Below are 17,277 nucleotides of genomic sequence, written 5' to 3' on the forward strand. Positions count from 1 at the left end.
AAAAACACATTTTCTTAAGAAAGTTTAAGTATATGCAGTACCTTGTTAGTGTTCTTTATGGTTCTGAAGTCTCTTTGCTAGTTTAAGGAATATAAAAATATATTATCTCTAACTTGGTTTGCTCATAAAATTGTCATGTTCGCTATATTAAATTTAGAAGGATAGTCTATTCAAGCAATACACATTCACTAATTGAATTTACTCTGAAATGTTTTTAATTTTTTATACAAATGGAGCTTCAGGCAGCCGAACTCTTAAGGAACTCGTATTTCTTCCTCTTACTTTTTGCCATTTTGGGGAAGCGGCAAAACATTATGCTCAGAAGGAATCTCCAACATTTTAGTTATGCCAATAAAATTGTTCAGCTTTCTAGACTAGTGAAATCCACAGTAGCAAAAAAGCCACATAGAGCATTTGTGTCCTGCAAAGGAAATGAGAAGAAACAAAACCAAAGAAGAACCTTCCCAAATAATAATAAACACCTTTGGCCACATTTCTTTGGATTGTATTTAATTTCAAAACTTAGTACCAGCAGCTTTATCATGATCGACTGAGGATTTTTTCCAGGCGGATGTTTCTCTAAAAGATGATGTCATTTCAGCTCTGCTTAGTCTTGCTTCTTGATTTGTCAGCCACACACCCTGCTTCTTTCGTGGACTTTGGAAGACTGAGAAATCAGAAGTAGACGAGCAAGAGGTGTGACCATTTTTCAGAGGGATGTGCCTGGCAGAACCACACATGATATTTTTCAAGTAGATATTTGAAGATGTTCTCTGCCTGTAACTTTTGAAACTGTCCTCTAAACCCTTCCAAAGTTCAATGTTCCTGCTTCCAAGGCCGCATAAGACTATTCTTCCTTGGTTAAGGCACCGAGTTTATCCTGCTTCAACTTAACAAGTTTAACTCTTATTTTACCCATCCTGCTTAACTCTTAACAAGTCTTTGTCTTGCCATTGGATGCAACATTCTTAAAATGGACACCACGTTACTTGTATGTCTCTTCTTCCATATCCCGCATACAATAAAGTATCTGGTAGCTGTTAGCTAAATAAATCAATATATGATTTAAGTATCCTGCTTGTTCATGTAAGCAAAATGTGGCAGCAGTGACCACATCTTTCCTCCCTGGATTTCAAGTTTAGGAGATTGGCAACAGCTCATTTGGCCAGTAACAAAGTTCTTTGACTTTCTTAATGATGCCTCTCACTTGGCTTTTTCAGTACCTGTGACTGCAGTTATCCTGAGATTCTCCAAATGACTTGGTTTTGTCTGGGCTTTTGCTAAACTAGGTCTGGCATGTTTTCTGCTTCTGACTCAGTGATTACAAAAGAAAGCAGATATTCTCCTTGACCTCTGTACTCCATACCCTCCTGGGTACTTTTCTATCCTTTATTCTTATTGTTCTTAGAAAGGTTTTGATTTTGAAAAAAAATTCTCATAAGATTTGACTCCTCTATCCTATCCAATTTTGCAACATTAGAGTCACAGTACCTTTTTCTGCCTTCCTCTTATGTTCAGTCGGTATTTGGGGGGGAGGGGTAATTTTGGATTTCTCTAGGTGATTCACATTATAATGGGGAAAGCTGGAGCCACAGCATGATGTGAGTTCTAATACTGGCTTTATCACTTAACTTGTTTCGTTTGCTTTCCTCATCGACAAACATGGAAAGTAACACATCTCTCAGAGTGGTCATAAGGGTTTAAGGGATACCTGTGAAAACACCTAGATTATTAGTTTTTAGTATGTAATAGATATTTGGTAAGAACTGAACAAAATCTTTTAGAAAATGTCCAGTCTTATTCTCATTAGCCAGCAAATTTTTATCATTGGGCACAGTATTACGAAGTTCTTTATACTGTACAATCTCCCATGGTTATTATGTTACCAGTACATTTAAAATAACTTTTATGGTATGTCAACTCGATGACCGACCTTATACTCTGTGCTGAACATATAAAGCTAAATAAGAAGCAGTTTACTACCCTGGAAGAGTTTATAAGCAAGGAGGTAACACAAGCTTAAATAAAGGGCCACAAGCCAGCATGTTGAGTGCTGGATAAAGGTCTTTACAAAATAGGAAGGCAGCACAGTGGAAAGCAAATATGATGTCTGGGCTTCTCTTCCATATTCTCTTTAATATACTGAGCTGAATGTCCCTTCTAGAAGCTTTTACAGGAGCTCTGATCGAAATGCTCTGAATTAAAAATCTTTACTTGCATCTTTGACCATCTCCCTATAGAAATCGTAGAGACAATGCTGTGCTGAACCTTTCTCCTACTGACTTTATTCCCATTCTCACATTCAAAGAAAGGCAAAGATTGCTGGATAGACCACTGGATATTATTATCATTATCATTTTTAACGTTTAGTTATTTTTGAGAGAGAGCACAGGTGGAAGAGGAGCAGAGAGAAACAGAATCCAAAGCAGGCACCACTCTCTGAGCTGTCAGCACAGAGCCCAACACAGAGCTCGAACTCACGAGCTGTAAGATCATGACCTGAGCCAAAGTCGGATGCTTACCCAACTGAGCCACCCAGGCGCTCCTAGACTACCCACTGTTGTAAGTCACAGGCTGGCAATCTCTGGTCCATAGACCAAATCTGGCCCACTGCCTGTGTTTATATGGCCCACCAGCTAAGAATGGTTTTGATATTTTTAAATGACTGAAAAAAATCGAGAGAGTAGTATTTCATGACACATGAAATTATATGAATTTCAAATTCCTATAAATGCAGTTTTATTGGAACACAGCCATGCTCATCCATTTCCATATTGTCTGTGGTTGCTTTCAATCCACAGCAGCAGTTGAGTAGTTGTGACAGAAACTAAATGGTCCAGAAAGCTCGGAATACTTGCTTATCAGGCCCTCTTGCACAAAGTTTGCCCACTTTGCTGTAAGGCTTTTAAAATCTTTGTAGCTCTACACATGCTTGGGATGGGACTGAGATGGGTATTTCTGATGTGAGAGGCCACTTTTCCGTGTTCTCTGGTGTCACTTCTTCTAGAAATAAAAATGTTCACTTTGGCCTTTCTTTGTAACGTGAACATGCAGGGTTAGGTGATGTGAACATCCTGACAGCGTGTCCCTTTTGAAGGTACAAATGTTAAGTAAGAAGGAGGGGAAACTCTGGGAACATTAAGGGATTTTTCTTCATCATTATTTCCCCCATTTAATGTCTGCTAAGTAATCTGAAGACAAGGGTGTCTGATTTCATTCTTTTGTTAACCAGCACGTTTACATCAGTTTTCCTAAAAGACAGGGTTTGCCACCAGTATGAAAATGCATGTTCAACTTGTAATATTTGTAAATCGAATAATACTTCTCCCCTTAGAATAAGCCTCATATATGGAAATTCCTTCATATCTAGGGAAATTCCTTCATTTTGCTGAATGGTTAAAAAAACAACAAACAAAAAAACAAACGTAGTTGCAAAGCTTGAATATCTGGCATGAGCACAGAAGGGTTTATAGCATCAGCACACTCCAGTGTTAACGGGTAAAGCTTCTGCTATTGTTGTGTTGTGAGTGTTGTTGGCACTTCATCTCACATTCTTCAGGGCTAGTGACCTTCCCAGGGGACTTTGGATTCATGGGCGATCGCAGATAACTTTCACGGGGTATAAGGATCTGTATATAGTTTTATAGTCTGAGGGATTATGTATTTGAACAAGCCAACCTTCAAACACGTGTATGATTTCTTTTGCCTTCCAAAGGCTGCAAGGAGCCAGCTTCTAAATCTCAAACTCTTACCCTTGCTCTTTCTCCCTCTCTTGTGGGCCTTTTGGGAAACAGGATAATAAATCTCTTTGCACCTCCAGAGAAAGGTGAATTTCCCTCAGTATGTCCTCTGCACCAGATGCACACAGTCTCTAGGTCCAGAAAGTAACCTACTGGGATGATCACTTCAGACATTAACCTAGAAAGCTATTGGAACTTAGTAAAGTCCATGGCTTTTGAGGTGATATCACATCTGGAAATTTAGCCCATAAAGTGAAAGCTAAACATGAAAGAAAGATTTATATACAGTAAGACTATTTGCTGCATTTTTAATAGTGAAAAGCCAAGAAGAGCCAAAGGTAGGCTCATATAGGAAGAGTCAAGTAAGCTGTAGTATATTCACTTGGTAACAGTGATTAACAATGATTATTAATGATATTTATACCATGCCAGGCATAAAAAAGCAGGATACACACTTGTAGGTTTTAATATGATTACAGCAATTAAATAATCTATGCATGGAGAACAAGAATACAGAAATACGATAACTTGTTGACAGTTATATGTATAGGTAGTTGGACCTGAAGCTTTTTCTGTTTTCCAGTTATTCTTCATGCATGTTTCTAGGAAAGAAAGATACAGTAAATTAAAACGAAGAAATATACTAGGCAGGAGGGAGCAGCATCCCCTCTAATACAGATACTGCACTGGCCGTGGAGACCCAGTTGTGCACGAGATGCACAGTGTCTGTCTGTCTTCATGGAGCTTACAATTTGGTGGACGAGGCTCAGGCCATAAACAATTAACCATTGAGTGGGAGGAGTTTTAGAAGGGGAGGGGAGGGTACTGTGGAAGCCTAGACCCAGGACATTAAACCAAGGAGGAGCTTAAGGAGGGTCCCCAGGTATAGTGACACGGAGACAGGGCTGGAAGACTGAAAAATCCCTGAGTGACGGAGGCAGGTAGAGAGAATTTCAGATAGAGAAAGCAGCATGCACAGAGAGAGGCACAAAGTCAAGAGCATGGCATATTCCGGGAATGTAAGTTCAGGGTGGTGGCAGTTCAGGTGGTCTGAAGAAAGTGGACCCGGTAAGAAGACAGCTGGCCATTTCTAACTACAGTGAGAAGTTTAGATTTTTATCCTGAGGGCAAGTGGAAACTGACATGAATAGATTTACATACTTATTTTTAATCTCTCAGACCACATGGGAGAATAGATGAAAGAATGGATGCTGGAAAAGCAGCGAGGAGGGAGGTAGGGAGGGGGCTTGCAGTATTCCAGGTAAGGGATGGTGGCTCAAAACTAGCAAGGGTGGACCTAGTGGCTGTGATGCTAAGTGAAATAAGTCAGAGAATGACAAGTACCAAATGATTTCACTTATATGTGGAATCTAGAAAAAACTAATAAACGAAAAACAGACTCAGAAACATAGAGAACAAACTGATGGTTGCCAGAAGGAAGGGGGTGGCACAATGGGTAAAATGGATGAAGAACAGGAGATACAGGCTTCCAGTTATGAATAAGTCATGAGGATGAGAGGTGCAACATGGGGAGTATAGTCAATGGTGTTGAAATGGCGATGTAGAGTTACTGGAGGTAGCTAAACTGGTGGTATAGTATGTAAACCTTAGCATAATGTATAAACCAATCACCATATTATATACCCAAAACTACTGTAACATTGTGTGTTAACTATACCTCAAGTTTAAAAATCACATTTAAAAAAAATTAATGATAAACCACTAACATCTTTAATAACTAAAATTTCAAATAATAGTGTAAAAAATAAAAAAAAAATTTTCACGTTTATTTATTTTTGAGAGACAGAATGCAAGTGGGGGAGGGGCAGAGAAAGAGGGAGACACAAAATCCAAAGCAGGCTCCAGGTTCCAAGCTGTCAGCACAGAGCCCGATGCGGGGCCCGAACCCACGAACAGTGAGGTCGTGACCTGAGCTGAAGTCAGATGCTTAACCAACTAAGCCACCCAGGCACCCCTAGTTAAAAAAAATTTTAATGTATCAAGGAGTCTTCCTTTTGTATTAATATTGGATTGCTGATTTGGGAATTTAAAATTTAGTAAGAACCCAACATCATAAAGGATTTTTATTTTAAAATCTTCTGGTTAAATAGTAAAATTTTTGGTTTTCACTTTGAAATCTTTTAATTACCTAACAAAGATTTTAGAGGGCTTCAGGACAAATAAATCCTGGGTTAGCCCCGGATGAACGTCATACCATGAAAATGTCATGTACTCTTTTAAAATTGTGCAGAATCCAACATGTTAACAGTTTTCCGGTAGAAGGATGATGGTGATGGGAAAATGGGCAAATACAGTCCTTAGAAAAACCCAGAAGGAGGAAAAGAAAAACATAACATTTGGTTTTGTGACAGATCGCCTTCTGTCATGAGTTCCTGAGAAGCAGGGGCTCCTCCATCTAGCATGGGGCCTGGCATACATGGGTCCCTGTTGAAGGAACTAACAAATGACTGAACTAACGAATGACCTGATTAAAGGAGACGTTTGAGGATTCTTTTTGGTTTCCTGATTTTCGTTTCCTGGCAGCAGCCACCCCTCATGCCCCTTAACACACACCTGCAGTTGCCCCAGCCTGAGGTGAGAAGTGGAGGGAGGTAGTCACACAAGGCTGCCTTCAGGGCACCTGGGTGGCTCAGTCGGTTGAGCGTTTGACTTCTGCTCAGGTCATGATCTCACAGTTCATGAGTTCAAGCCCCATGTTGGGCCACTGCTGGCAGCACAGAGCCCACTTCAGATCCTCTGTCCCCCTCTCTCTGCCCCTGACCTGCTCGCACTGTCCCTCCCCGCCCCCACTCAGAAATAAACATTTATGAAAACAAAAAAGAAGAAAAATTTGGTCACTTAAGGATAAGTTACTTTACACATATTTCAAAGTTAGGTAAATTGGAACCTTGCCTCCCTTTCCTGAAAAACTGGCAACCCAGAAAACTTTTATTCAAATATTTGTCATAAAGCTATTTGGTTAAAACGTAGACTTTGTGGCTAAACATAACTTCATAAATATGCATTTACGATGCTTGTTATAAGCGTTTCCAAAAGCCAAAATTGGAAAAGGCCACGTTCCCAGAAAGGAGAAGGAAACTACATTTTGGGGAACTATTATGTTTTAGGTACGGGGCTGACCCCCTTTTACAAACGAGGACACTGAGGACTTATGTTGGGTAATTTCCCCACATTCTTGTGGTTAATGGCAAACTCTGAACTTGAACTCAGATCTGTCAGACTTCAAAGCTCATGCTCCTTCTGCTCTTCTCTTTTATGTCATACAAAGAAATAAGAGTCCATCTGGGTCTGTAGGAGTGAGGCATGGTAGATATATTCCAGGTAGGAAGGTGCTGCAAGCAAAAGTCCTTTGAAGACCATTACTATGACCTCTTAGAGGCCAAGAAAAAGCAATAAAGATTCTGAACGCGACTCTTTCTCCTTACCTTAGTCCATTGACTTTTCATTTTAATTAATTCTGCAAATGAGCAAAGCAAGGTCTTGCCTTTCCTGAGCATTTAGCATTGAGATCAACAGAAACTTCTTTTCTCCCTCATGTTGAGTTATTTGCAAAGTCAACTGTCAATCGATTTCATGGATTGCATTATTATAGTCAGATCAATCTATTGTTCCTCTCATTTTAAAAGCACTTTTATCCTGAGTTTTCTTCCTCCTTTTGCATGCTCCCTACCTTCTCCAGGATGTTGTTGGGGCAGTATTAAGTCTTTCCACACGACTGTCTCTTGGCCCTGCTACTCTGAGTCTTTTTCTCTCACATTTGTCACAGTTGATGATGATGTTCCCATCTGCCAGGCATATGGAATTGGTGGTGCTCAGCAAATCTTTGTTCCAGTCTGGTCCCAGGGAGTATTTTGGGATTATCTTGTAAATTCTTCCTTTCCTCTCCTGTGCCCTCAATATGCTCTATCTCTTCTGTAGCAGCTACTGAAATCTACCTTCGAATCTAATGAATGATGTCTGCCTTCCCTGCCCAACTAAACTGTGAGCCTCTGGAGGCCAGGACAGGGTCCCATCTCTGTGGGTCCCTCCCCTGGCCCCCAACAGGGGGAGGGAGAATGGCACCTTCCACAGAGGAAGAAGAGCCCATCACTGTTGAATGGCATGAGACATTTTGTTGGCTTGAGTCCCGTGCTAACTTGTCATTCCTGATAATTCTATGCATACAACTGGAGAAGTTCTGAAAATAGTCAAGAAGGTAAATTTTGTGTGACTGTTGATGTGAGAACCCTAAACATAACATCATTATAAAGTTTTTTTAGTGTGGATTTTTATTTCCCTTGGGTGTTATTTGGAAGAAAGTTTGGATTCCCACATTATTCTAACCATGTTTTACATAAATAAAAATCAGCTGTAGTTAACACTTAAAGGGCTTTTAGGGGTTACTCATTTAGATTTTTCTCAGGTAGTCCCAGCTTCAGTCTATAAGTTATGGTCAGCTTTGAAAACAGTAACACTAACAGTGACAGTACTGTTTTCCATTTACTGGAGTCAGGAATTGGATAGTTGTTATCTGGCCTAAGCTGGGATAGTCCCCAGACCTCTAGGTTTATAAGATTGTGGGGAAGAAAGTTGTGACTCTCATGCTAAGTTTTTAGGAATCTTAAAGAGCCTCTTCACCTCCAGAGGTATTTGAAACTTGGGTAGTTTACAAAAGTTACACCTTTGAAATCAACTCAAAAAGTATTATCGGATACATACTCTAGACCCCACACTTTGTGATACTTTGATTTCCTATTGACTGTGGCTCACGTTTTATACTAGTCTAGTAAGGAAGGTCCAGGGTTCCTTTAAAAATGTTGGAATGTAGGGGAAAAGGACAGATCCACCTCTAAAATAATCCAAGTGAAGAAAAGGGCCTCATAGGCACTAGGGTTTACTAGTAAAAAAGTCTTGATTCCTTTTTTTTTTAATGTTTTATTTATTTCTGAGAGAGAGAGAGAGACAGTGTGAGCAGGGGAGGGTCAGAGAGGGAGACACAGAATCTGAAACAGTCTCCAGGCTCTGAGCTAGCTGTCAGCACAGAGCCCGATGTGGGGCTTGAACCCACAAACTGTGAGATTATAACCTGAACCAAAGTCGGACACTTAACTGACTGAGCCACCCAGGCGCCCCGTGTATGGGCCTGATTCCTAAAACAGAGTCATTAGAAAATGATGTTGGAAAGATCTCTCCCCCAGGGAGAACCCCGTTCAGGCTGTGGTTCATTATTCTGTCATTCGTTTTTCCTTTTTCAGGTGAGCCGTAACTTTGAGCTGGTTGGACGGGTTAACTTGGATCAGCTGGAACAGATGAAGGAAAAGATGGAGAGCTCCAGCAGTGATGACGAGGACAAGGAAGAAGAAATGAACAGCAAGGCTGATGACAGAGGTTAGTCTCAGCCCTGCCCTCGGAGGCCCAGATGGCATCTAGCACGTCCATGGGGAGACAGAAGGGAGGCAGAAGGTTGTTGGAGGAGGAACAGAAGGAATGATCCTTCTTAGTTAAGTAGCAAAACAGACTGACTTAAGAAACATATCAGGGGCCATGTCTTTGTAAACTATTACCAGCTATAGAAACTCCAAGGAAAACAGACATTTTCTAACTATAGCTGTATGTTAAAAAAATATATGGTGGTGATTTGTTTTTAATAAGGAAAACTGGTGTCTACAGAAGCTTCACAATAAGGACAGGCAGACAGAAAGACAGAGTACACTGTAAGTGTAAATGACCTTTACATTTCATCACAAGGAATATAAATGATCTTCCCATTGAGCACTTATCTAAAATTGCTGCTGCTGGGGCATCCACTGCAAGGCTGCAAAGAACTTGAATCCTGAGCCCTCTCTGGAAGTCCCTTTGCCTGGCTCTTTTCTTAAGACCCTCGTAAAGAGAGAGAAACGGATCAACAGTTTTCATACAACCATGTTTACAGGGGAAGGTTTCAGGGATTTTTGTACTATTTTTCCAGTTTCCTCTGAGTCCAGGATTATTTTCAAGATAAAGCTTTTCAAAAGTATATATATAAACCATTCAAAAAAAAGTAGACATACATTTAAATGATCTAGAGTCGGTTTTCTATATTGTTCAACACAGAATATTGCAGAAATTCCAAGATGGTACATATATGACTGTGGGTTTTGGATATATTAGTGTAGCTATTGGAGATTCATCAAAAGCACATGGATAACAGGACATGAGAAATTAACTATAGGTATCATCCCAGTGATGATAAGAATGGGATGAGCTTACCAGCATGGAGCATCCTTATGTGCCACGTCCAGTATTTTCTTTAAGCTTATATAATTTAGAGGGCTCTGCAGTTGGTCTGCCTGAATTTGGCTTCCATTTCTGCTATTAACTAGCTCTATGACTTTGGGTAAGTTATTTTATCCCTTGTGCATTCATTACTGATAATAATAATAATAATATCACCTAACTTCTAGAGTTGTGGAGAGCTTAAATGAGATGATATGTAAGACCCCAGTCCAGTTCCTGGAGCATAGTAACCATCTAATCAATGATAACCCTGCCATGTCATGTATTATCATTTTGCCAAGGGGGAAATAAAGGCCCAGAAAACTTAAAAGCCTGTTCAAAGGAAAAAAAATGAAAAATATATTGGAGGCCGAATTTAGGTCTTCTGGCTCCAAAGCCAAGATCTCTTTACACTACATCCCATTTCCTGAACCCTTTGAACAGTAGGATGTTCTTCATTGAAGGGTTGGAACCCAGACCTGAATCCCCTGGGGCCTCCCTCCGAGGTGCATATCTGCAGAATGTCATTACCTCCCCTCCTCACTCTGTCTGCAGGCCTCCAAAAGCCTCCTTGGTGGCCATTTCCCTTGTAGGGTCTTCTGCCTGTTCTTTTACCTGCCCTGCCCCTCCTCCACTCCATCCCCACCCTGACCACCATAGCAGGGGACCACAGTTTTGCAATGTGGGGGTCCGTTCAGGCTCCTAAAGTCCCAGTGAAGACAACAGCATGGACTGCCCACTTTTCAAAGCCTACATGCCCGTGGTCAACCTGAAGAATGAATGGACAAATAAAACATCCTACTATGTAGGTTGACTGCCCTTGAAAAGTCACAACTTTTATTAGTAGACACCATAGCGATCCATTTCTTGCAAGGAAAATGGCTGTGATCTGTGGAAGCATGGTGTCAAAAAGAATTATTTTTTTTTTTTTTTTTAACATTTCACAAATATGTTCTTAGTGATGAATTCTTTAACGTCTGTGCACTGTTAGCAGAGTTCTCTGGAAGAGGATGCTTTTGACAGAGGGTACAGAGGCTCCTTTTGCTTCATGATGCTCTGTGCCCTGCTGTTCCTCTTTAGGAAATAAGTTATTCCTTGTTGGATACTGTGACTTGTTTTAATCTCTAAAGCTGAGCACATATGATTTTAGAGGTTACAAGCATTGCAGAGGCAAGAAGCCCTTTCAGGCCTCCCCTCCCTGTGATTCCTCCAGAATGAAAGCAGAACAAATTAGAAAAATAGATGGTAGTTAGGTGTGTGGGGCACCAGGCAAATTTCCTTCCTTGCCTGGCTTGGCCGCCCACTTCGTGTGGGAACTGGGCAGCAGATCAGTTCGGTTTGACTATAAAGAATTTCATGGTGTCTGGTCACTTCTCACTGGGAAGTGTGGTATCCACATTCATGAGCCTTAACAACATGGGGAGAAAACGTCTTTGGGTAGAGGAGCATATATTCCTCTCTCTGAGCGTTGGGGATTTACATGAGTAACTTCTAGTAATGTTAATGGGAATTACAAGCCTAACCCTCCCCACTCCCCTCTCCGATCCTTGAAAGAACAGCCTCCTTTGTCTCATCTCCTTTGAATCAGTTTTCCACCATCTAGGTATATTCTTGCCAACAAGAAGAAATGGAACACAATAGCCTTGGGGATTTTTTGCCAGACGGTCTGTCTTCTAGGAGTAGAGAGGAGGTGGCTTTAGCGCAGCTCTCAGGGCTGATGGAGAGCTATTTGATGTGTGACAGGTAATGACTGGCCTCCTCCTTTGAGGATGAAACAGCATGAGCCATTGGAAAGAATAGATGACTGGTTTCATGTTTCCTAAGGGTAAAGGAGCAAATGTGCCAGGAGCAGGCCCCTCATTGGCAAATGTAGACTTTCCTGGGGCACGCTCAGTTTAGGGAGCTCATGTCCCTGTAGCCACTCTGTTCCCAGTGCCCTTTCCAGCACAGGAACAGGAGAAAAGACTGACCGTGGCCGTATCACAGGTCCTCCCTAGGAAGCTGGGAGGGAATTTGAAAGAGAAGAAACCAGGCATGAAGAAATCAAAATTAACCCAAGCAGAATCCTCCCCACCCCCTTCTCATTATGCAGTTGGGAGGAGTCAGGAAGGCATTCTGTTGATTTCTTGCCCAAGATAATCCCTGCTAAGGAATTAATGCGCAGAGCAGATGGTGCTGTCTCATTTCCAATGAAAAGAATCAAGGAAGATAGTCTGTGCAATTATTTTTAATGGCTTGTATGGTGATCTTCTTAATTTGTGAGAAAATGTTTCATCTTTTGTTAAAACTGGCCCCATTCACATAGCTTTTTGTGCTAAAGATTAAGTAAGGCAGCACAGAGACACCTATCCTGTTAACATCATCCTGAAGATTTTATTAGATGGAGTATTTCAACCAGGGGACATCTTCCTGTAACATCTTGTATGTACAGGCACAGAGTGATCAGGTATGTGGAGATGATGGACATTTCCCTGTACGCTGCCCTCACTCCGCCACATGGCTGCAGGACCGTCTTGGCCCTGCTATTTATTATCCAAAAGGAGATTGGCCCTCTGTGGTGTAACGAAAGACATATGGGCTTGCGACTCAGGAGACCACAAAGGCCACATGAGCTCTCATCTTTTGAGTTTGCCAGGAGGAGTGGTCTGTAAACAATTAGCCAGCCAATCCACATTGATCAGACCCCGAACATGTGCCCAGCGCCATGGAGAAAACAAAACGACCGTCAGTATTTGATGTTTGCAACAGACCTTGCAGAAATGTCTATACCCCTGCATTCATGAGTACCACTGATTGCGGAGTAGATGTCAGGCAGACAGCCAGGGGCCCTCACTAGCTGAGGACATGCTTTTACAAACTGGCCTCCCCGCTGCCCTGGATTCTCGTTCACGCTAGCTCGCTCATGCTAGTGGATCTCATTCAGTGCTCGTAGCCACCCTGTGAGGTGTTGATCATGATATCCGTGACAGATGAGCACAAGTCGTGAGCCCTCAGCTGTACTTGGAATGCATCAAAACCCTGAGGTCTGCCACCCGTAACCTGGTCTAGTGCCTCTATATTCTTTTTAGTGAGCAAAGATAAACCTGTGTCAAATAGAAAATGAATAGGTGCTAAACCGCTGGCACTGATAGAGCATCCCAGAAGGAAGAGATTCAATAGAAAAAACTGCTGAGATGTTGTTAGAATGGACAGAATGGGTTCTTCAGGGCAAAAGGACCCATACTATTTGTGATGAGGCATTGAGGAGGAATGGGACCGGTGGGCCCTGGGACCCAGGAGCTGCTCTTGAGAGCATTCCAAGAAACACCCTGACGTGAGAAGCCACTAGAGGAACTAAGAGCAAGGAATCTGGAAATTGCCTTCATGGAGGGTTTTATGGGTAAAGGTAGGAAAGAAAGGAGATTTCCTAATGAATGTTGATTTCCCTCTTCTGCTTCCTCCCACAGCACACAGGTAACACTTCTGCTTTCTCCTCACAGATCTGATGAGATTTGCTGACCATGGGGCTGCTATTAACACTGAGAAGCGTTTTCCATGTGAATTTTGCGGACGGGCATTCTCACAGGGCTCTGAGTGGGAAAGGCACGTGCTGAGACACGGCATGTAAGTTGAGCCATCTCAAGATCGCCTTTGCCCAAAGTGAGAAGTGGCAGGGAGAGCAGGTTCTGGTTTTTTTGTTTTTTTTGGTCCCCCTGACAATCCGTAGACCCTTTCCTCTGTGTCACACTTCACCTCTGGGCTTGGGAGGAGAGGCAGCCATCAGGAACTAGGTTTCTTCTTTTCTGTTGGTTTTTTTCAATGGTCACCCAGACACAACTCAAATGAGGAAAAATCATCTTTACGAATGACAAATCCCGCTCAAGCCCTCGCGTGGAAGTTTAGCGCTTTCTCCAGCCAGTGTCCCTTCAGCTTTCATTAGCCTGACATTCTCTGATAGAGCGTGGACCGGGGTCAAAAGATCTGGCTTCTGTTCCTGCCTCTGTGATGACTCATTCCCTGAGTGGCCTTGAACATTCCCTCGCACCTCTTGGTGCCTTCAATGCTCTGCCTCGGGGACAGAGCCAGCTTCTGCCTGCCTCCCAGGTAGGTGGGAGCATATCCGTAAAACACTTGTAAGATTGAATATAAACTGCCCCCTAGGCAAGGCACTCTTAGTCTGCCAGACACAGAGAGAACCCAGGAGTTGGTCCCTAAGTAGAAAATGCCCCTGAAACCACAAGCATCTAAACTTTAGAGAACATAACTCAGTTTCCCTAGACATGGGTTCCATCTTTAGATTTTTACTTTTTGTTTGTTTTTATGATTTGTTTCTGGACCCATCCATTAAATCTTTACCTGAGCTGCTCTTTTAGTTTTCATAAATACGTCTAATCTCCAGACTTATGGGTTACATAGGAGTTTGAGCATAACACAGTTCTTGCTACTACCAATTATGACCTATCACCCAGTAGATGAGGGAACATAAAATAATTATGTTAATGTGGATACATGAAATGGTATAACCAAAACAGAGTAGATTCACATCTTTAATAAAATGCCAGAAATGCATGACCTAAGCATAACATGTAGCAAAGGATAAATTGCTCACAATTTAGTCATACGTTCGTGGCATTTATGCAAAGGAAACCCTAAGGTGTTTTTAGGATCAGGGAAATAAGGACACTTCTTGTTTAATTAGGAAAAAATGTATACTCATCTGTCTCTACCATCACTGTTTCTCCAGGGCATTGAATGACATCAAGCAGGTGAGCAGAGAAGAAATCCACCTGAAAGAGAGTGTGGAGGACAGTATTAAGATGCCCTCTATAGAGGAAAAGGAAGATGATGAAGCAATCGGGATAGACTTTTCCCTAAAGAGTGAAACAGTAGCCATCTGTGTAGTAGCTGCTGACAAATCTCTCCTGGAGAATGCAGAGGCCAAAAAAGAATAAGCGTTTGGTGAACTTCTTAATCAAACCGTACTTGAACCGTGATAAGAAAGTGGGGAGGGCCAGCTTGGGCTGAGAAGGGTGGGGACAGAAAAGAAGACAGAACAAAGCTGCTTTTTAGGACTGAACAATCTATTTTCAAAGCACTGGTACCTGTGTGAGTGAGTATGTAAATTAAAGTTATTTAATGGTTGGAATATGTGGCTCCTTTTCCATCACTACACCTTTTCTTCTGGATCTTCATCATGGAAGTGTCATTTGTTGCGGAATATGGAAGCACCTCCCATGCACACGGTGTGCTTTGTGGTGGTCTTGGACAGGATGTGGAAGCAGAAGCTCCGTGACAGTACAAGACTTCTCTTAGGGGAACAACTTTTTGACGCACATCTTTCGGTGCGTTTTTCTAGTTTTAATACCTTAAGCTTTTTCAAGACCTAACTGCAGCCGCTTTGGGAAAAAACAAACAAAAAAAACAAAAACAGAAAACAAAAAACTGCTTTGCATAAAAACAGTCACCTGTTTCCTAGTACCTCAAACTTAACCAAGGGAATTCTCTGCATTTGTCAGTACTACCTGTCGTCGTTGTGGTTAAATGTAGAGAGAACTGCTGGGCAAGATGGTGAATGGAGAAAAAAGAGAGAGTTTTAAAGAAAGGAACACAAATTGTGCTTAAAATCCCCACGTGGGTTTTATTTCTTAAAATACTGTGATTTTTTAATTATTTTAGTAAAAAACAAAACAAAAAAAAGAAACAGACTTTAATTATTAGATAACTGTTTGTGAATTGTCATCCTTTATTCCAGGTAAGCTGTTTATTAGTGTTCAACTATAATTTAGAATTTGGTAGATTCATGTGAGCTAATTTTATGGTGACTGTGGAGTTTTGTTTGCCACGTTTATTTTCTATCAATCTGAGTGTTACAAACACAGCACAATTCAGTTTTCACATAAATTGTTTTTTGTGTGCGTGTTGTTATTGTTGTTTTAATTTGGGGGCAAGGGAGTTTTTTGTGAATAGGAATGTCTTTATTTTAAACATGAAAATAACAAAGAAGTTAACTTTTTTTTCCCCTTAATTTAACTAAAGAACCAAACTTTTCGGCACAGCTATGCAGCTTGTGGGCCAGATGAGGAAGTCCTCTTCACCCTTTTGTTGCTTGTCAAATTAACACATTATCTGTCTCACACAAATAATTTCTTTAGGATGGGCTGGCTTTTGTGTGTGATTTAAAAATCTGTGTTCTGTTTTTGTTTGCATTGTGTTTTGGGGGAGGGTTTGTTTTCATTTATTTTGCGGGACAAGGGGATGTGCTAGAATCCCATCCCTTTGGCGACAGTGGACAAGAAATACTTATATCCTACAAGGAGCCTGGAGAACTACTTTTTTTTTTTTTTTAAACTAGCTGCCAGCTGCTCTGTTTCCCCATATTAGCTTTTTCAGGAGGGAGCAGCTTAGACTAAATCTAAGTCTACATTTATAATATGTTCTGGTTGTGAACAAAGGGTTTCATTCCAAAAAGTAGAAAAAAAACTTTCTTGAAGCCTAGGTTATAGAAGCCTGTGTGTGTGTGTGCGTGCGTTTGGATGTGTGTGTGCGTGAGAGTCCTTTGGTTTTCATGGTTTTTTTTGTTTTTGTTTTTGTTTTTTTTTTTTTTTTACTTGGAAGGGCTGTGGGAGGGGGAGGGAAGAAAGGGGCAGGGAATCCTGAAATGACAGTGTCCCACACAGCTTCAAATAAAATCCATGGAAAGATATTGCATTTGTGGAATAAGTGCTTACTTGAAAAGCATGTTCTTCTTTTATTTTCTTGCTGTTAAAAATTTTTATTTGTAGGGAATTTCTTTTAATTTAATTTTTTTTTTTTAGGGATGGGGGCCATCATGTGGAAACCAGAAAATGGGGAAAGTGTTATCTAGACAAAGATAACATTTTGTGTCCATATTTGTTTTTAATTGGCCTCATTTCAAATGTATTAAACAGTTCCATACCTGGATTGGGTGTTTGTATGGTTACCAAAAAAAAACCACAAAAAAACAAAACAAAAACAAGCAAAAAAAAAAAAAAAAGAAAAAAAAGAAAAAGGAAAAAAAACAGAAAATAATTGTGACATGCTTTTATCACTACTTTATTTTTCAAATAACATGTAAATATTGTAATCCATTGGATTTTGTTTTGCTAACCTGTTAATAAAAATATGGGACCATTATCCTTTTAACAAGGCTAGAATGTCATTTTTTTCTTTTTTCAAACATATACCTGATATTTTGTGGCCGCACATTTTGGATGCATTATTATAATTCTGTTGACTGTAATGACATAGAATTTACAACATTTTTTGTTTAATTTATACAGAG

General features: G+C 40.9%; 1 protein-coding gene across 9 annotated transcripts in view; it reads left to right on the forward strand.

Moving 5' to 3' along the window:
• Positions 1–16,317, forward strand: part of ZNF462 (zinc finger protein 462) — a 141,719-nt gene extending 125,402 nt beyond the window's left edge. For all 9 annotated transcript variants that reach the window (XM_039239479.1, XM_039239469.1, XM_039239512.1 and 6 more), the window contains 3 exons: positions 8,996–9,128; positions 13,475–13,598; positions 14,719–16,317. In XM_039239479.1, coding sequence (XP_039095410.1) covers positions 8,996–9,128; positions 13,475–13,598; positions 14,719–14,926 — 465 coding nt within the window. In that variant the 3' untranslated portion in view covers positions 14,927–16,317. The remainder of the gene's footprint in view (positions 1–8,995; positions 9,129–13,474; positions 13,599–14,718) is intronic.
• The last annotated feature ends 960 nt before the right edge of the window (positions 16,318–17,277 follow it).

This window comes from Hyaena hyaena, unplaced genomic scaffold (genome assembly GCF_003009895.1).
Source record: "Hyaena hyaena isolate Hyena2069 unplaced genomic scaffold, ASM300989v1 scaffold_6, whole genome shotgun sequence".
Classification (NCBI taxonomy): Eukaryota; Metazoa; Chordata; class Mammalia; order Carnivora; family Hyaenidae; genus Hyaena; species Hyaena hyaena.